The sequence below is a fragment of the Anser anser genome (assembly GCF_964211835.1).
Source record: "Anser anser genome assembly, chromosome: 7".
NCBI classification, from domain to species: domain Eukaryota; kingdom Metazoa; phylum Chordata; class Aves; order Anseriformes; family Anatidae; genus Anser; species Anser anser.
The window spans coordinates 26013244-26034085 of NC_139727.1; the positions used below are offsets into that span (position 1 = coordinate 26013244).

The 20842-nt window shown below is 34.3% G+C and overlaps 1 protein-coding gene across 3 annotated transcripts in view; it reads right to left on the minus strand.

Moving 5' to 3' along the window:
- Positions 1 to 2317: 2317 nt before the first annotated feature.
- KNDC1 (kinase non-catalytic C-lobe domain containing 1) overlaps positions 2318 to 20842 on the minus strand; it is a 61670-nt gene continuing 43145 nt past the window's right edge. Inside the window, exons 17-30 of one of the 3 annotated variants that reach the window (XM_083843125.1) lie at positions 20249 to 20652; positions 15570 to 15663; positions 15354 to 15451; positions 14857 to 15068; positions 13245 to 13358; positions 12683 to 12830; positions 12228 to 12404; positions 11431 to 11646; positions 11018 to 11100; positions 9567 to 9717; positions 8127 to 8249; positions 7967 to 8026; positions 7197 to 7354; positions 2318 to 3856 (exon numbers count right to left, since the gene is read on the minus strand). In XM_083843125.1, coding sequence (XP_083699251.1) covers positions 3814 to 3856; positions 7197 to 7354; positions 7967 to 8026; positions 8127 to 8249; positions 9567 to 9717; positions 11018 to 11100; positions 11431 to 11646; positions 12228 to 12404; positions 12683 to 12830; positions 13245 to 13358; positions 14857 to 15068; positions 15354 to 15451; positions 15570 to 15663; positions 20249 to 20652 — 2081 coding nt within the window. In that variant the 3' untranslated portion in view covers positions 2318 to 3813. Of the gene's footprint in view, positions 3857 to 5031; positions 6942 to 7196; positions 7355 to 7966; positions 8027 to 8126; positions 8250 to 9566; positions 9718 to 11017; positions 11101 to 11430; positions 11647 to 12227; positions 12405 to 12682; positions 12831 to 13244; positions 13359 to 14856; positions 15069 to 15353; positions 15452 to 15569; positions 15664 to 20248; positions 20653 to 20842 lie in introns of those variants that run through there. The other 2 variants (XM_083843123.1, XM_083843124.1) reach the window with 2 other exon arrangements.

The following is a 20842-nucleotide window of genomic DNA, read 5'->3' on the forward strand; positions in this document are numbered from 1 at the left end:
TAGCGTGATAGTATTACATTCTGATCTGCAGCTCCTGATTAACTTTGATCATGGTATGTATTTTTAGAGGTTAGGGAGTGAAATAGCAAACACTTTGGGCTTTTGCACCATCTTGATAGCTATTCACATCGCCCGGTAAGCAAAGAACTGTGTGTAATAGAAAATTATTTAAGAACTCAACTTCTTTGTTTTTCCATTGCTGGCAATAGCACATTGTCTGTCAGGTTTTATTCCCAACCTGCTGTGCTATCCCTTTGTATTTGTTCTTGCTAATGCATCCTTCTTGTTCCTACTTCCCCCCCGCGCCCCCCCCCGTATTTTTTCTTGATTTGGGGTGGGGTGGGGGGGTTGGTGTCATTGATGAGTGCATGCAGCTGTACACTGCTCTCTGAGTATTCTTTTCTTTGCATGAGGATGGACTGTTTTAGAAACCTTTTTATAAACTTTCAGCTCACCTGAACTTTTCTTTGCCTTAGAATCCCTTCCCTATGACCCTATGTACCAACTCCTTGAGTTTATTTAAGTTTGCTTTTTTGAAGCCCACTGTTATTCTGCTTCTTTCATCCCTTTCTTTCCTCTCAATCATCAACTCTGTTGTTTCATAGTAACTTTCATTCTGGCTAGCTTCCATCTTCGGATTTTCAACTTGTTTCTCTCTACTAATCACATTAAAATCTGAAATAGTAGCCTGTTTGTACAAATGAAGTCTCCACGTGCTCTTCTTGGTTGATGATCTGTTTTAGACCACTGTGGCACTTCACCCATTTAATTTACACACTGAAAAAGCTATACAGGTCTTCAGATTCTAAAACAATTATATGCAATATTGACATACATTTTACTATTTAGTATTCTAGTATTCTTTCCCCTTGTCCATTCTATGTGTCCTTGTTCCCTCCATACTTTGCAATAATATTTTGTGTACTACAGGTCTAGATTTTTCCCTTTATTCCCCATGCTTTCAGCACTAGCTTTGACTCCCAGAGCTACATATAAACTGTCCCCATACAAGACTCAGATCAAAACATGTCCTGGTTATCATCAGAGGAATAAGCAGGTGGTATACGGATAGGAATGTGAAGTTCAGCATATTGCAATATGTCCCGTGTTCTGGGTAAAAAAAAACAAAAACGAGGGACTATTGTTGACATTTCAAAATACATCATCCTTGCAATTTTACATGCAGCCTAAGACGTTCAGTAATGTCAGCTATCTCACCTTATGTGTTTGATGACCTATAGCAATTCCCTACATTGTCTTTATGCAGGTTTCAGTCTCTCATATTATCTTTTATTTAAATAAACTGATTTTGAGGATTTTGTATTCTCAACAATGATCTGTGTGTTATATCCCATCTATGTCTTGCAGTTTACTTTCATGGAGAGCAGTTACTTTGCTAATGTATGTGGATCTATATCCTCATCTCAGGAGCTACCTGCCCACCTGCTCTTTTTAGCCTTTTATCTTCAAGGCCTTTCAGTTCCCTGCATCAGGAAATATAGTATCAGGAAATATAAAATTAGGAGAGACGTTGAAGGGATATCCTCCTCAACATATATACCTATTCTTTATCTTCCCCACTCCGCCCCCCACCCCCCCCCCAAAAAAAAAAAGTAACTCTAGTCTATGTGCAGTTGATTTTTCTTGCCTATCACTCAGAATATTAGATTTGTTTGTGTAACATAATTTATTTTATTCTGGCTCATTTTTCCAAGTAGTCAAGATCATTTTCAATTTTAATCATGTCTGCAGAGCCAACAGATTTATGTCATCTTCAAAAACCAGAGCATGTTAATGAAGGCACCAAGTAATAATACCAAATGCAGGTAGTCCTACTGGACATAACCTTTCATTTTCATAACAAGACACTGTCAACCACTGTGTGGTTATCCAAACACTGGTTGATTTGCCTTATTTAGCAGTTTTTTCTAGACCCATTTTCCTAGTTTGTTTGAAAAAAAAAAAACATGTATGTGTTACATAGGTGAATACTACTGTTTATGAGCTTTATGAGATATGTTCCTACTTATGAGATATGAACACAAATGAGCATATATTTGCAGAGATTTTAATTCTGAGTCTGAGTTGAGCTCAGGCTCAATTGCGCCCAGTCAAGCTTTCCAAATTATGTCTCTTTGATAATGGCAACTCAAACTGTCCAGTACACAAAGCTCTTAATTTCATAATGGCAAACGAGTTCTACCAGTATAAAACACAGTATCTATTTTAGTACCTGTCTAAAACCAGCATCTATTTCATCTGTGTGAAGCCAACATCAGAACAACAAGATCAACCCTAGCAATGGAATGAAAAATTAGAGAAATAAATTAATCTTACAGCTAAGACCCAGGACAGATTTACACAACAGGTATTCAATTCCTGCCTCTTAGGCAAGATATAAAAGCATCATTTACATTAGTCCAAAAATGAGCAAACAGAATGATGCAAAGACAAGACCCTAGACTAGATTACCTCTTTGGCCTGAAGCAATACAGCGATTGCCATTTCAACTTATACATTAGACACTGAAATATCACTGAACAGGAAGCACACTAAAACGATACCAATCTGAAGCTGTCTTTGCTGTCAGTAGTTTACGAAGAACTTTCAAATAATACCTAAATATCTTCTTCAAACATTGCAATAGAAGAGCCAAAAGAGATTTTCTCTGCAAAGGAAGGGAAGAAGATTCTGCAAATCAAATTTGCTAGTCTACGGGGATTGTCACTTATTGCTAGATTAAAAAGGAGCCACATAGAAGAGTCCTTCAAACTTTTTAGTGCAGGAATTTCTAAATAGAGATCCGAAAGGTGGAATTGCCTATTCACACATGTATTTCCTAGAGTTATCAGGGTACAAAATCATATCAAAACACAACAGAATCTTCCACCACAAACACTTTCATTTATTGATATTTAAAATAATTACCAGATCTCTCGAGAAAAAACGTTTATAATGCAAATTATAGCGGGGCAGGTAAGATGACTATCTGCAAATTTCTTACATGTATAATATTTATATTTTTAATGACTAGGTAAAGACAAAAAGTATTTAAAGGTGAAGAATACCTGTTGGTAAGTCATATCCTAGAGATGATCACTCTGCCAATTAAGCTTGATTTATGGGATCTGAGTTTTCAAACACTGTTCAACCTGGCATTTCCACAGCTTTAAGACTTCTCCTAAAGCTCAACATGTATTTTAAAATAATTATTTATAAAATCTGTTTTGAGAAAGAATATTTTCAAAAAAAAAAAAACAACCTCTAAACAGAATGCAACATGTGTATGTGTCGGATTGCATTTAAGCAAGTATGAGAGAGAAAAATCATTTATCGACACACTTTCTCTCACTGTAATATCAAGGATTGAAACAATTTACCATATATTTATCACTGAAAAATTGTTAACTTACCTCTTTTCTAACTGTAGTTTAGACATTTTTTATTTAGAAACAGATTTCCTAAAAATTTAATCCTTTGTAAATCATATACAGTATTCACAAAGTTATGAGTCTCAGAAATGGTTGTGAAAGCAATCTGATATATAAAAAGAATAATGCAGAAAACCATAAAAACAAAGTTTGGAACTGGTTGAAAAGTTCCCAAGGAGATAAATTTGTCAGAATCATGAATCAATGTTGATTCATGAAATATTTTCTAGTTTCTTGGTCTGGGCTTCTATGCAATTGTTCATAGGAATCATCAGAATTCATCCACATTTCCTGGCAGACTTCTGGAGGTGTTGGAGATGTGGATCCTTAAAACCTTCTTTCAAATGCAGCAAGTGTAACTAGGACACAGTTCCCAGTACTCTCACAGGAGTACTGAAAACCCCAGGGATCCTGGGGACAGACACCTGCAAAGGGACACAGAAAGAACACCAATGCACAGAGGAGTTGGAAAGGCTCCCAAGGAGCATACTTCATTTCAGAAACTCCACAGGTCATTGTTTGAAAAATAAATGACAAAATCAAGACAAGTGAGGGATGTGTAGAAAAAAAAAAGAAAGAACTAGGACAGCTGGTGGCAATTCTGGCTGATAGAACAAACTCCATTTTTCCGAATTTTCTAATTTGGCATTGGAACAGGAACATGGGGCCATACTGCACAGCCTGTTATTTATGCAATACAGTTACTGTTTTTTTTTTTTTTTTTGACCATTAGATACGATGGAACTTGCTGTTTTCACGTTTTGTCCTGTGTTTTCCTTTAGGAGGACATTCCCCATAAGATAGAAAAGTTTAGCCCAACCCTTCCTGCATGTTAGTCACAAATAAGCAGTACATTTAGATGCTAGACATAACTTTATTGAGAAATCTGTTTCACATAAGATGTGCATACATCAGTGTTCATGGACAACAGCAGACCAGTTTCCTTGTAAAAGTGATTTTTTTTTCCCAATAGCTATTTACATTTGCTGTTGCTGAGGGGTGGTGTCTAAATACAAAATCTTAAATATTTGTTTGATGAAAACACCCCAAAGTAGTACCATAACTCAATACTATGCATTCATAATGACAAAGTCTTATACACTGAAGCATTATGCAGAAGATATGAAATTACTTTTAAATTCTTGTATAGCACCAGTTATTGTCATAGAATAAAAATAATATTTTCTAGGTGTAGTAGATGCTTTAAATACTGATAAAACCATTAGAAATATATGAATTAACATGTGTGCAAAATATAAATGCTAAGTAAATCCATAAAGGCAATTTCAACAGCTTGACTGGCAACTATATAAAATGCATCTATTAAGATCATGTTATCAAGTTTTGTAGAGTTCTTTGCATTAGTAAAGCTTATGCTACTTCAGATTTTACTGTCTTTCAAAGGCAAGGCGTGGCTTTAAGTAAATGACACATTTTTGATTGAGAAAAAGCAAATAACTAAAAACCCAAATCATTAAAATAAATGCATATAGATCAAATATGTGAACTTATTTGTGAAGATAAGGTTATCATTACATTCTTAAATTGCTGCATTATATAAAGATAGGAGGTAATGATTAAATGTTTTCACATTTGGCAATTTTTAGAGAAATATTATTTAAATTTATTAAAATAGCAACACGTTTTACTTCCTTAAGGGTAAGTAGAAATACTACAATTAATGACATGCTAAACCTACATATGGTAAGTAACAAAATAAATAATCTTAGAAGTAGAACAAATGCAAGAAAATCCTGTTGAAGACTGAGTTCTCCAGTGTTTAAACCAGTAAGAGCACAAAAGTTAGTTTGGTGTTAATATATTAGTGGGAAAAACTAACTGAGGTATTTAATGGAAAGTACGGACATACCTTGTGTTTGACTGAGAAAGATGAGAAGCAGAAGGCCTGTGATGGTATATATTGCCATTATTGATAGGAGAAAAGGGGAAGCTTTTCTCTTAAACATTGAAAGAGCTACAATTTCACATGTGCACATGCATTTCTGTCAAATACAATAGTACATTTTATAAAATACTACAGATGCGCACATTTCCATTTCCTACATAGTTATCTTTCTCCAGCACCAAAACATGCCAAGACAGTTAGTTCTTATCTGCTCTTCCCAAAATATATTTTTCCTTATTTTTTAAAATACAGTTCTAGCAAATCACTTTCAGGACAGAGCTCGTTTTCTGTTTCTCACCCTTTCCCACTTCTCATTCAATACTACCATTATTTCCTCTGGTAGAAATACCTGTACTTTTAATTAATTTGTAGGCTTAAAGTCTTGACCTTGCATAAACCTGGGTAGCTCAACAAACTTTCTAGCTATAACATCACATTTCATTGCCATTTAGAAGGTCTTGTAAGCACAAGCTCTATAAATAGGTTAGCACCAAAATTTTACAAGATGCAGATCCAATTTTCTTACAGTTATCTTGTATTTAATGCTGCTGGAGCACTGCAATCTACAAGAGCAACCTCAGGAGCAAAAGCCATAATCAATATACCCACATACATACACACACAATTAGCAAAGTGATTCTTGTATCAAATACAGAAAAAAAGCAATTTCACATCTGCTCTTTTCACAAGACCATGGAGGAAGAAGCAAAGCAACAAAGTGGTAAGATTTAGATTCAGATCTTACTTTCATATGGAAACAGGTTAGTTTAATGAGAGTAAAATTAAACAAACAAACAAAAAATGTTACAGCATGTCATTCCTCTCCTTCCTTAGAAGGCCTGAAGAAAAAGATAGCCAATTATTTAAGCCAAGTATAGTTTTATAATACACAACATAAAAGCAAGTCCCACCAACAGTCAACAGATAATAGAGGATCTGTGTCCCTGAATTATATGCACATTGTGACAGGATACAAATGTACTATGTTTATATAAAAATATATTCAACATTTAATGAATCATACTCTAAACTCTCCTAGGCCAACAGGACACAACAGGGGATGGAAGTATAACTTGTTTCCACAGTACTTTTCAGATACTTGTCTGTGGGCTAATTATTTTTTTATGCTAAAGAACAGTGACAAAATTAGTCTCTTTACTTTTAGGCTTTGATCTGTCATCCAGTTGCCAAGGAATCAAATCTTGTTAGTCAGCATTTTACTATTCCATGTTAAGAAATATATCCATTTCAAATTGAGATAATATTTTAAGTCACTTTTAAGTTTTTGCTTGGGAATTGGATCAGGAGATAAAGTCAACTTAATTCTGTTTTACAGACTACACTTGGAATAGAACAGCTAAAATGTAAGTAATTACTGAAATGTTGCCTTCATTCTGCGCAGTGTGTCCTGAATTTTTCGAGAATGTTTTTCTGCTGGTATCTGATGGAAGTTGGCACAGTTGTCAGCTGCCAAAGCAGAAATGTCTGCATCTTTAAAATGAGTTATTCTTTGTCTGAGGTAAGACTGGAGCTTGAAATCTGGTGTAAAAGTATAAGGATTCTCTTGAAATGCATGAACTTGGCTCACAACTTTTGCGATATTTCTTGAAAGAAAATATGGTAAAAATGATTAGTTTGTTTTGCTTCTGACAGAAGAAAAAAGTTTGAAGGAAATTCAAAAGCATTGAGCATTTACTTATATTTAAGTAAATATTAAGTATCTGTCCACTTAGATGTCAAAATGACTGAAATTATTTAAATTGCTAGATGGAAAATCTTGTGTTAGCTCTCATTATCTCATTAGACAACATCTTATTTTACAAAGTTAGGTGATGTAAATATATATTTAAAATAATTACCTAAGTTTAGTCCACTTGTGAGCTCCATTTGTCATTGTGAATCCTCCAGTTTCAAGTTGTTGGACATGCATAGCCAAAACATGGGCTGATGGAATTGTTGGAAGTGTTTTGAATCTTTCTCCTTCCATCAAACACAAGCTGTCACTTTTTAAAAACACCTAGTGTAAAAGCGTACACAGATAAATGTTTTGATAAGTATCAGGGTAGGCTTTATAAGAAGAGCTCCACTTCATGTGCTTACCACAACGTTCCTATTTTTCATAAATTTTTAACTGTTGGTATTGAAGACAACACTTTGAACTAACCTATTGGCCAACATTTTGAAATACAGAAATAAAGAAGTAACTTTAATCAAAAATATGTATACGTTTAATTGTTCTGATTCACAGCCAAAATTGTGTTTTAGAATTTCTACCTGATTTTGAATCAGATAGATCAGTAATATAATGCCTGTGATAAAATAAACACTTAAGATTTTTCAAAACAGATTACATCCACAAAAATCCTGCTCAAATCCTCAGAAGTAATTCCTTAGATCGCTTTGAAATGACTTTCTTGTATCCTGTGTGATTAAGAATCATTTCTGAGAAAAACTGAGGTGAAAATGTAAACTTAGACCAAGAGCCAACAGTCCCAGAACAAGTTAAAATCTCCTTCATAATGCAAAATACTAATTTTGTCTTTCATCCTGCAGAAGCACCCATTTAGTCAGATATTGAATATTCTTCAACCCCAAAGAAGTATTGTATGTTAAAGACTTTATACTGTACCTCAACAGCCTTGAGTTCTTCCATTATTTCAGCTACTTTTGCAGGTAGGATTTTCCAGGCCTTACAATAAAACAAAATACATTGTTTTTTTGTATTAATATCTATATTGGAACAAGATTATGTTAAGCAAAATAGTTACAATAGAGATCCCCAAACTTACTGGTAACTGTCGTACAATCAGATTTTCCAAGCCTGCTAGGATTTGCATTGCGGTGGCAAAATTTCTTTGTTCATAGCAAGATTTTGCTATAAGAAGAAATTTTGATAACAAGCTCACCTGCAGCTGGGAAAAAAAAAAAAAAGATATACCTTTTTTTTTTTCAGTTCATGTGAACTTGGAAGCTATCAAATTAAGTCAATTGCTAGCAAAATGCTTCATTGGTATATTGCCTCAGTTTGGAATTAGAAATTAGCCTTAATGATTTCATGGCAATGAAGTACCCTTGCAAGTATTGGATGATGCTAAGCCATGCCCAGGGTTTACTGTTGTTAATTTCTTGATTTTATTGCTCTTACAAGGCTGAAAAGAGGCACTAGAAGAAAACAGCAGAGGGAAAGTAAAGGACTAGCAACACTGCTCATTGAAATATGTTTACATACAGTGTCTGCTAACTGATCATTTATGTTTAAAAGTTGTCAAAACATGCAGACTTTAACCAAAACTATATGACCAACCAAACCATACTTCCTGTTAGAAAAATGTATTGTGAATATATTCCGCCAGGATTTGTTTACGACTTTTGTTTAAATTGTCCACCTCACATAGATATTTTGAGAAATGTGATAAATAGGGAAGCCCAATTAAAACCCAATAAATAATCAAACAGAAAGTGATAAGGGAATTGAGATGTTTGAGCTCCAAACTCCCAAAGATAAAAATAAAGTAAAATAATTGTGAGCAGATGCAGACTCATGTTTTTCACAGTGGTTAGAAAGGAATCAACTGGCAGCTCCCCATTACGAAAAGACACATATTCACTAAGATATTATTCCAGGATTCATTTCAGAAGTCAAAGTACTAATCAAGTTTGAAGATTGACTTTCCGTCAAACTATCAAGAGGTATATAAGCAATATGCACAGTTCTGAAATTTTAGTTAATCACAAGATTTAACAACTGTTGGTTTTGAAAAAAGTAAGATCTGCATAGACATAAAAATCAAATAGAAATCAAATTACTTCTGAAATGTACAATTACATAAATCTACAAAGTGACTGAAAATAAGAAAATTAAATGAAAAGAAGAAAAGAGAGAGGTATCTTCTTTCAGATTTTATCAGAATTATTGACTGTAGTAACATATCCCTTCACCACAAAGTTTTTCTTTTTTTCTGTCTCAGAGGTCTCTTATGGAAGTCATACAACTCTTTCCCCTCAGGCAACCCATTTCTTATGTTCTATTAGGTTTTAACAACTGCTACTACAAAACATCTAAAACATCAAACAGACCCTCTTAATGACAGTAAACTAAGCTGTTAACTGCACAGGTGTATTTCAGAACACTTCTTTCTGGTTTTCTACAAAGCATTATATATTAACATATGCATATATATTAACAAATAAGTGTTTCATAATTAATAATACAATAAACAACAATGAACCTTAGATGTGTGACATGTTACAATTTCAGCAGCAACCCAGGTACTGATACTGTCTGCATTTCTCAGTAATTGTAGAAGGTACTGGTCCTGTATGCACTTCGATAGAAACAGATTACAGACTTTAAATGAAACTTCCTCAGCAGAAACAGCTCTATGGAAAGGGTGGAAGAAAAGAAAAATAAGTCATGTTGACTTTGTTTTTTCAAGGAAAATCTTGATTGTGAAGGTAAGGTGCCAACTTCTAACCATTTAAAATAATTTTGCAGTGCTTGCAGTTCTGACTTTATAACTTTTTACAATGTACTTGGGAGCTATATTACTTTTTATAGAAGAAAGATAATCATACGTGTAATCATATGTATTATTGTGTAATAATGTGATTACACAATAAACATATACAGTAGATATTTCTGTATATAAAGACACCTTCACCCACTTATTACCAAATAAAACTGTTCAAGCAGAAAAAAACACCCTAACAAAATCACACCCAGTAAGCTTATTAAAAACTGCTGCCATTAAAGAAATTGAGCCGGATATATAGTGGTGCAACATTGTTTCCCAATGTCTGAACCTCAAATCAGTATAAATCAGCTGATTTATCCTCTGCCTTTCAACAATCTGTAACAACTGATCCTTAGAAAAGTCTACTACAGGTAATGTAATTAATAAGTACTAATTAGAAGCTAGCTGAATCCAGTGAGTACATAAGAACTAGAGCATAAATCAAATATAATTGAGTCCATGTGGCCAGATGAAAACATTAATTATGATTTAGCAAATAAATTTAAATAGGTTGGTAACCATTCTACATTCTAACAACTATAGGAAACTACTTTTGTATCTATGAAGACTGATACTTTATTCACCTAGCAGTACAAAATGAACATTGCACTGGGAGATTGTGGAGTCTCTATCCATATTCAGAACCCTACTGCACACAAACCCCAAGCAACCTGCACCAACTGGCCTTGCTTAAGGCAGGGCTGGACATGCTGCAGTAAGTGATCCTGGGAAGTCTTTTCCCACCCTGTGATTCTATAGTGGTCATTTCTATGCATGCATGCACACACATGCATGTACATTATCAAGTAACCTGTTTCAGAAGCCATTACACTTTTTTTTCCCCTCCAAAACTAAAAAATCTCTGAAGCAACCCCAACAACACAAACCTTCAGCAATATTTAGGCTTGGCCCACTTTAGATTTCAAAGAAATCACCTTGCATATGTTAGAAATCATATATGCATACATCTATAGGTACATGTATATATACATACATACGTAATGTCTCCTGAAATTCAAAAATATATGTAACCAGAATATCTACATATCTACTCAGCCAAAAAAAAAAAAGTATTTAAAATGTTTCTCTCTTCCCAGATATATTAAAGGTATAATAAGTTATCATGCATGAACATAATAGAGGGACAGTTAAAATAAGAAACTTACTTTTGGACAGGAACACATTTGTCTTTAACACCAAGTGCTCTTGAATTTAGAAAGTGTACTGGATGACATTTATGAAATAATTCCTAAACAAAAAGAACAAGATGTATATGTTGTTAGACCTAACAGTTCTTTTAAAATGCTAGGGGATAAAAATGGCAGATTTCTTTTTTATTCTTTGGTCTTTCTTCAGCAAATTGATCAGATGGATCACTGTCTAAGAATGGAATTAGCCATTCTATGTTTTACCACAGAGATTTCAAGACAAAAATGGAGTATTTTAATTCAAAGTGTAGTGAAATATTGGAAGCCTACTAAGCTTGAAATGGGGTGGAAAATGGTAGAGAAAGGAGTCTGAGCATATAACAAGAAGACAGATGTCATTTGTACTTCCAAGTAAACCTAATCCTTTGTACCTGTTGCAGTAATGTCAGCTGACAACAGAGCTGTTGTGCACTGTATTCTGTTAAAATATATGGTCCGACTTCATCTGCTTTAGCAAAGGAGACTGGGAATTCTTCTGTAAAACTGTTATAGCATGGCTTTGGCAAAACCGATGAAATAGTGTACAGTCGCTCCCTCTGATACTGTGCAATTGGTCCCGTACCTTTGGAAAGTTTCCAGTTAAAGTTCTGTAGAAAAAAATATGTAAAGCTACAACTTCTCTAAAGCCAACATTATGTCTCCCCTTGATCTAACTTTCTGGAACATTTTGTTAGAGAAAGACCCTTTTGGCTGAAAAACTCTTCAGCTAATCTTCAGGGTCATACCAGACACTAATTGCTTTATTCACATTGCTATTTTAAGCAAATATAATACACAGAGGTAATGAATCTGAGCAGCAGGCTACTAGATCTGAATCAACAATTGGTATTTAAAACAAATTTCTGTGTATTCAAACTTGTTGCCATACAATGATATATATTCTGAAGTTTTATACGTGAGTCACATGCTAATATCAACAATGAAGAGTAAAAACTCCTCTCAAAATTTGGATTATCTAATTTATTATTACTGAAACAATTGACAGGGCACAATTAAGACAGAATCCAAATTTATATAACTGTGTAGGCTTTAGATAATTTCAAAAGAAAATTTAAAAGGGAGGTATATAAATATTGCTAAATCAGGATCTAGACCCTAAGCTGGATTTTTACTGACAAAAAATAGTATATGGAAATGTGCTCCACATACTACAGTCCGTAGGACATACCCTTCTGGAAACATCTTCTGAGAGCTTTTTACACATGGAGTGCAATGTTCTTCTGTCCTCCTCCCCTTCTTCGCATTTGTCCATGCTGGAGCACTGCTGAGCGCTGCCATTTTTCCTGGCAGAAGCATCCTCAAGCAATGACAACAAGCGCTCACCATAGCCATTTAACGGAGCTACCTGTAAACGCAAAACAGGTTAACAGAAAATTAAACTCAATTTCTTGTAAATTATAAGCAAGAAAGAAAATACTTGTAGGATACAGGTCTGTCCAAAATCAGACATATTGACTATGTTTGTCAAAAATAACACTGTCTTATTTTGTACTTTACTGTAGTTGTAATTAGGACTTTTTTTTTTTTGTAATAAGAGTCTTACATATACTGTAACTGACATTTTTTTAGTTTTAATTTTAATTTTTTTTTACTCCTTAAAGATGCACTGAAATTCTGGTTTACCTTGGAAGAAATAAATTCTTTTAGGGTACATAAAAGGTCTGCATTTGTTGCAAAGTCTACACTGTAGCAGTCTTCAATCCAAGCCTGCAGGATGTAGAAACTGCGGTTACATATTTTGGTAAGTGATGTGGAAGGATCCAGGCTTGCACTGGTGAGAAGAAAAAGACACTTACTGCACCAGAATTTATATCCAATTCCAATTTAAAAATAAATGCTGGAAAAACTGCAAATATTATCTGGTATTGAGTGTACTATCTTAAATTCTTATGTTTCATGTTTCTAGAATCCATGACTTTGTGCAAACAAAGCTGTCATTGTACTTACTAACCAACACTGAACAACTGGGAAAAACAAGACTCAGAATTCAGAAGATAAAAGACGACAGCATATTGCCAAATATAGCACTTGCTCTAATTTCACTCTCACATGCCAAGAGAATCTTATAAAAACAAACATCAAAAACTGAATTTAATCAAGTAGGCCTTTTCAGAAACATCTATTTGCTACTTGGGGGAAAAAATAGTTGTGTTTTGATAATATCTTTCATAGGAAATTACTGTACCTGGATAAAGTGCTGCTGATTCTATCAAGAAGAAACTGCAAAAAATCTTCTTGTGTGCAGAAATAGCGAAATGTGTAGAGAAACTGCTGTACATAGCCTTCTAAAAACGCATTTCTGTGAAGCACAAGAAAAGCTTCAGACAAGCAAGACTGCAATTTCTTCTCGCATCAGAGTACAGCAACAGCAAAAATCATCAAAACATCAAGAACTAGCAGGGATTTCAAACTCCCAAGCTCTACAGAAAACTTTGATTTCTTTTTATTTTTACACGTGAATATTGTGATTGCCAACAGTAAAAGTATAAATTATTTTTTTTAAAGTTTCTCCATTTTGAATCTTGTGGAAAACCTCTTTGACATTTCTACTATCATCAAAAATTACATTCTGAATAGTACAGAAGAACGTACTTAATTTTATTGTTTCTATAATCTCATTTGATGCCATTAAAAAATTTATTTTCCATGAGAACAGAATAAAATGTACATATTTTAAAGAAGAAAATGTTTTCCGTAGCTCTGATTAGAGCAGCAACTGCTTTAACAACTGAACATGCTTATTATATACCCATTAGAAATGATAGTATTATATATGTGTGTATATATATATATAAAAATATATATGTACATACATATATATACTCACAGATACCTTAAGACAAGTCAATTCCTGTGTCTACCTGATGGCTTACTGCAAACTATAAGAGTTTGAGTTTGCTGAATGTGGAAGCTTTGATTCCAAAACAATTTGTTCACTTTGTGCAAAATATTAACTACCAGAAATAGCAGTAACTGGCTCTAAGTGTCAGGACAAGCTGGGAGTAGTGCACTTTGCTTACTCTTACTTGCCTCTAAACTTCCTCTACAATTTAAAATGCTGTATTTTATTTCCAGCTTTCAGAAATAGTGCTGCAATCTTGCATCTTTCTGACTGCTCAAAATGGATGAAAATATGAATTACAGGTTACCTGGTGTCTTTTGCTTTTAGAATCCTACAGTAGCACAAGACTGATGGAGTCTCTCAAGCAGTTTCTGTCTTCCATACCTGAGGTACAATTGCTGAGGTACCATAAAACAAGAACTTTAACCCAGCTGAGGGTTAAAAGACAACTTTGTCCTCACCTAAGCCCTGAGATAAGCTTGTATCTTGATAATTCCCAAAGTCTGGGTCAGAAATCTATAAAGCAAAATCTATAGATTTTCATATCCAAACCCTATTAGTAAGAACGATCGAATTATATGTTCTGAAGATTTATTAAACTGGTGGCAATAACATAAAGCCACTATTCCATGGCAACTATCAGAGCTAAACTTCAAGTAAGTAAAGGATAAAAGAACTGTAAATTTATTAGTTTTTGATTTATTATCAATTGCTTGAGTTTTAATCAAATCCAAACTTAGTAATTTGGCTTATTTCTTATCAGACTGTCTTTTACCATTTCCATGCCCATTTCTGCAAATAAGTGTGCATAGAAATAACATTGAACTTGAAAGCAGAAAGGAAAACTTATGCAATGCTGTGTAACCAAGATTTATCCCAGACACTATATCTTTTTTAAATCTAATAAATATGACTTATCGCACTCCCAATTAATGATGTACAAAATGCACCATACCTAGAATATAAATAAGCCATTAAACCGAGTGGTGTCCCAGCCTGCAGAACTCTTATTGCATTTTGATTATTGCATTTATGTTTCTCTGTATTATAGTAAACAAGCAACGTTGACTCATCTGTAGGTGCCACATCCATGGTGTCAGTTCTCCTGTTGTGAATGACTGTAGGAAGCACACAGGATTCCACACCCCATTGTTCTGCATACATGATCTGCTCAGAGAGGCAAATCCATGCAAAATTAAAATGTAGGAAAATGATCAGGAAAATCCATGCAAGGTGTGCTCTACTCAACCTAAAGCCAAACCACATTTTATACAATTTTTCTTTTTAAACACTGCAACTAGCTACGACCTTTAATCATTCTTTCAAACCTTCATTAATTTGGCACTTTGACAACAACCACTTCACAGCTCATACATTGACTGAAGTGGACAATGACACTAAAGCAGTATAGAAATTACAAGTAAAACCAAAGCAAAATAAAGTCTGACTTGCCTGCACGTATTTCTTCACCAGTTCAAGAAACTGCACCTTCGATTTCATCTCCTGTAGCTGTCCTCTCAATTTGGGCAACATAGATCTAGTTTCAAGACCTTTGGATTGAAAACACACAAAGCATACAAACATCAATTATTCTGATATACAAGGAAAAATCCTTAAATGATATAACTATGCACCCATTTCATTACTGACAATTTGCTGTAATCTTACCTTTGCTTCTTCTTTCTTTCTGCAATAGTTTCTGGTAAAACTGTATGGTCTTTCTGTAATTTTTTGTCTCCATCATTAGCAATTGTTCTAGCTCCTATTTAAAGAGAAAAAGGCTTCTGATCATAATGGTAAATACAAAGTTCTGGTAGGAAAGTAAAGTTTTAGTGTAGTTATTTTTGTACAAAAAAGCGAACATCCAAACAGACAAGAATATGCTATTAGCCAAGAAGAATTGCCTTTCACACCTGCACTTAGAGGCAAATTACAGAAAACAATACCTTCCCCAGGAAAGTAATAGTTATGTGACAGTTCTACATGTTATGAACTGCAGTTAGTCTGTGTATGATGAGACAACATTGAAGTTTGTCTTAATCCATTTATATCAATATGCCTTGAGTTATAATCGCACTTATCTGGTTGTTTTCAAGGACTTTTTTTTTTTTTTTTTTAAATTGACACTCAGCAAGCATCCAGAACTAAAACTGATGAGTTCTGAAGTTAGTGTACACCCCAGAAATGCTCTGTTAAGCAGCTGGCCTATGTTTGCAGCAAGAACCGAATGTTTCATTGAAAGCTACGGTTTCCAAACCAGTATGGTTACATTATATTATGCATCCAAGTCAGAAGGCAGCCAGGAGAGCTGCTTTACAAAGGATGCCTCAATTTTGAAGTTCAGTTCAGTTTAGATATTTTATATTTGTGTGTTCTATATAATAATAATAAAAACTAATTTTCTCTTAAGTTATATAACTTAAGCAATGAATAGAAAAGAAAGTAATCGTACTCATCACAGTTTATCAAGTTAATGTAAACATTTATATTTGTTTGCATATCAAAGGTTTCACTTTTTACTAGCCAATGAAAATGGGGCATCCATATTGAAAGCTTCAGATTTATTATGAAACAACTAACACAGTGTGTGTTGTCATTTTTGAAAGTGGTGGGTTTTGCACTTGTGTCCTAAGTTAACTACCAATGACCCAATTACATGAAACAGCATTTCAAATGGAATAAGTTTACTAAATGCAGCAGACAGAACTCCCACAAGCAGAGTGATCAAAAAACACATAGCTCAGAGCAAACATATCAAACAACAGATTGGTAAATAGGTTAGCCTTAATGGGATGGACTTACTGGAAACTAATTTGAGTTTGAGAAAAATCTGTCACTGTTTTTCACAAAAGCTCAAAAGGCTTAACAACATAGTTCATTAGTAGCAAGTCACAAAAGCCCTGTGGATTTTTAAAAGAATTACCATTACACAGTCACCATGTAGAGAACAGTGGAAGCACAGAAAAGCTATTATCTAGATTCTGAATCAAAGACAGCTTGATTTACTTAAAGGTTTGTTTTCATTTCATCAGTTAAAGTGAAAACAAGTTGATTACAAGAATATAATCACAGAAAGAGACTCAGAGTGGCTATTTTCTGATGTTTGGAATCTAATAGGTATTTTAGGAAGTGGCTTGTCCCTTAAATAATTTTAGATGAGTAGCAATGAAGTCAGAAGCAAAAGACACATTAATTCCCAGTCCATTCTAGAATATCTTCCATTTTAGGTCTAGAATATAAACATTTTTGATGAACTCGTATATTCAGTTGTTATTCGATGACGTTCTGCATCCTCTGAAGAGCATTTAACTCGTCAGGACACTTTTCTACAGAACATTGCTAAGTCTAAGGAACGAAATAATGATTGATTTTGTTTCACTGGGAAATTTACAAATTCCAAACTATCCATGAAACAGGACTTTTTACATGCTGACGAGTAGCTTCCCCAAAGGATACAGAATATTGGGAGAAGGGAAAGGAAAAGAGAAAAAGAATGGTAAAGGGAAAAGTGTGGACAGAATATGCAAAGCTTTTGCTAGAAACCTTGTAGTCATTGTCTGGATGCAGAGAAGTTTGGTGGAGACTGACAAGTAGCTTATGAGATCTAGAGAGAGAACTGAAACTCAGTGTGGGCAAACAGGATAAGGGTGAAGGCTTGGGGCTGCAAGAGAACTGCAAGCAAGCTTATCAGAGTACAGAAAAAAAACCTTCTAACTGTGAGGGCTGAGTTGGACTTCCCCCTGGAGAAATGGCAGCGCTGGCAGTTGCCTCCTGTTCTTGCTCTAGTGCAAGGACTTGAATTTGTTTGCCTGGATGTGTCCTGTGCCAGGGGGCAAAACCAGCAGCTCCTGGACCAGAGGTGATGGGAGGCAGGGGACAAGCACTTAGCTTGTGTAAGGAGCAATACAGATGTGGGAGAGGATGCATAAGGAAAGTAACAACAGTTTGCAAACTTCTAAGAGAACTGAGCAAGCCCAAAGCTATTTATATGAATTTGAATAAAAATTAAACTAACTTTTCTAAATTAAGATGAACCTTTGCTGAACCTTAGAACTGCAAGGAACTATCTGATAAACGCTTACACAGTAAAACATTAATAATCATTATGACAGCTGAAAGTGTCACCTTTGATCCATAGATATTTTACTTTTTGTGCTAGTTACTTCACATTTGTTCTAAACAGAAGGGTAAGTATTACCACTTTTTTGAATCCTATTAGCTGATGAATCCCATTGTTAATATTGTTCATATAACAAATGTATTTTACTTTTTATATTTAATTAAATCATAACCTATCTAAGGTGCAGGCAGTATTCAACAGGTTTGAGCAGAATAATAGAAATGCTAATTATTTTTATGGCATTTGATTCTGTCATAAATGAAATTATACCAAATAATATGTTCTGGCAATTAGCGTTTCTCTCAGCCTGATTTTATCAAACCTACTTACAGGTATTCAAATTAAAATAAATACATAAGCAAATTTAATTGCATTTAGTTTTAGAGGGTGAATAAAAAAAAAACACAAAACATTCAAATGATTCAATATCTATTGGAGAGAGAAGACCATTAATGAGATATATGTTTCCAAAACTGTATTTTTTTATGTGGTTAAACTCTCATTAAGTACTCAATTACTGTTGCAGACAAGAACAAATGAACTGAACAAATAAACCTATCCTTATCACAGGGTAGTGCCACTAAGTCAGGACAACTGTAGTCATGCCCAAATGACTAATAATAAATTCACTCTTTGAAATAGAACCCCTAAACACTGATTAAGCACACTTTGCTGCAGAGTTGTAGAATCAGATCAACTTTATTGTTGACCTTTTAAAAACACAGCAAGGAAGCAAGACTGTCAGCAACCTGGGACAAAACATAGGTTGATATAATCCTTGCCAGGTAATGAGAATTAGACTACAGATAATGTGAGATGTTTTCTGAAACAAAAACGGTTAACAGATGACAAGGAAGGAGAGGCTGGAGACAAACAGCTCTACCTTACAAGACAGGTAGAAATTTCCTCCAGCAACTCAAACCACCTTCCTACTCAAACGAATCACTTACCAGCCATCCTTTGGCCTTTGTAGTCCTTCTGGCCTGGATATGAGACATGTTGCTAGACATGTCTGCTAGATTTTACAGTAGAAAATCAGCTACTATATACTAAAATAACTGGTTTTTTTTGAGCTCCCCATGTTAATTTTCACATTGAGTCTAATTCTATTTTCTCAGTATTTTGGTTCAGATAGTGCGTCATTCCCCTTGAAATTTGCACAGCGCTTATTCGATGTTTACACACAGAGTTAACCGTTAACATTTATGAAGTGCTAATGACCCCATTTATTTTCTAAATAACTTGTGCTCCAAGTATAATATGTATAAATACTCATATTATCAAATAAAACTAGCTGAAAACACTTAGCTGTACAAATGCAGCTGTTAGCTACATTGGTACATAAGTACAATACACAAGGACTCATAAATGCTAAATCCTACCCCTATCAACCATACCAGCAACATCCATTGTTCAAAATGAAGTATGAACTGAAGTCTTTGTCAGCTATTGGTATGGAAATTAAAGTCATGCCATATATTTTCACAGTTGATTTGTAGTGGTTGGTTTGATGAATCAGGCAGCATAGAGATAGCAGAAAGAAGCTGGGTAGAGCTGCACTTCGCCCACATATTCATAACTGATTGGCTTACAGCTAAGAATCATGGTCTCCTGTCTGCTGCAATAGCAGAAAAGAAAACCCATAAATCTCAGTTTCATATTTCTTTCACTATTTTATATATAGACTAGTCAAAACTTGTAACATCCATGACTGATAGAGTTTGAAAAAATAGCAGAATTTTATGAAGCTTTTCTTTGCTCAGGTTAAATGCTCAGGGTTTAACATTTGGAGCAATTGGAGCATTATGATTCTGTGTTTTTATTTTAAATACACCGGGTTTCACAGAAAGTCAGTGTTGTAGTAAAGCCAGCAGAAAGATCAATAAAATTATTATTGATACTGTGGTATTAAAAGAAAAAATATTTGTTGAGAACAAGAAGTAGCTGACAAATTATCCTCTGTTGAATTTGTAGTAACAAGACCTTTAAAAAGCATTTTAATAAAAGATTATGCAAAAGAACATTTAATACAATATTATAAAAATATTCAGGTATATAATCTTAAAGATATTCTACTATACCAAGACCTTTTTATATAAAGAGTACAACAGAGTCAGTATTTAAAAGAAGAAAGTGGGGTTGAAATCACTATAATGCAACAAATTTAATCATACTTTTAACCAGCAAGTAAAGAGGGATCTTAATGATTTTAAATCAATGTACTCACCACTTTTTTAGCATCTATATTTTGTGACTCACTTGATTTCTGCTTTCCAAGATTTTTCATATAACTATGAACTTCTGAATCAAAACATTCAGCTCCATAAAATGCACTGCTCCAACCCGGACTACAGCCATGAAAGTCAGGTAGATTTGGAGGCACAAGGTAGTTGTTTCCAGCTGTCTTTATCATGGTCTCTTCCTGTGGCTCTACATTTTCCTCTGCAAAGTCTGGACCAGTATGACAGCCATTGCTTTGTAAACATTGTCCTTCTTTTTCTATAGGGGTAGTATTCTGCAGCCTTGATTCTTTTTTGAAATTATCTGAAGGCGTCCCATCAAAATTCATCTCAGCTAATGATGTATTTATCATAAGCTCATCCTTCATGTCAAAGGTTGCTTCCCCTTCTCCTAGAGGGAGTGTAGAGGTGAGGGGAGAAATAATGGTCACGCTGTAATGCATGCTTTGTTAAATTTAAACACTACACATACAAAATGCAGTCATGAGACTACCTATGCCCTCTAACAGTGTTACATATCTATTTTGGCTCTGTACTTTCTTCTTCTCAACTGCGTGTTGTAAAATGTTAAAGGTTAAAGA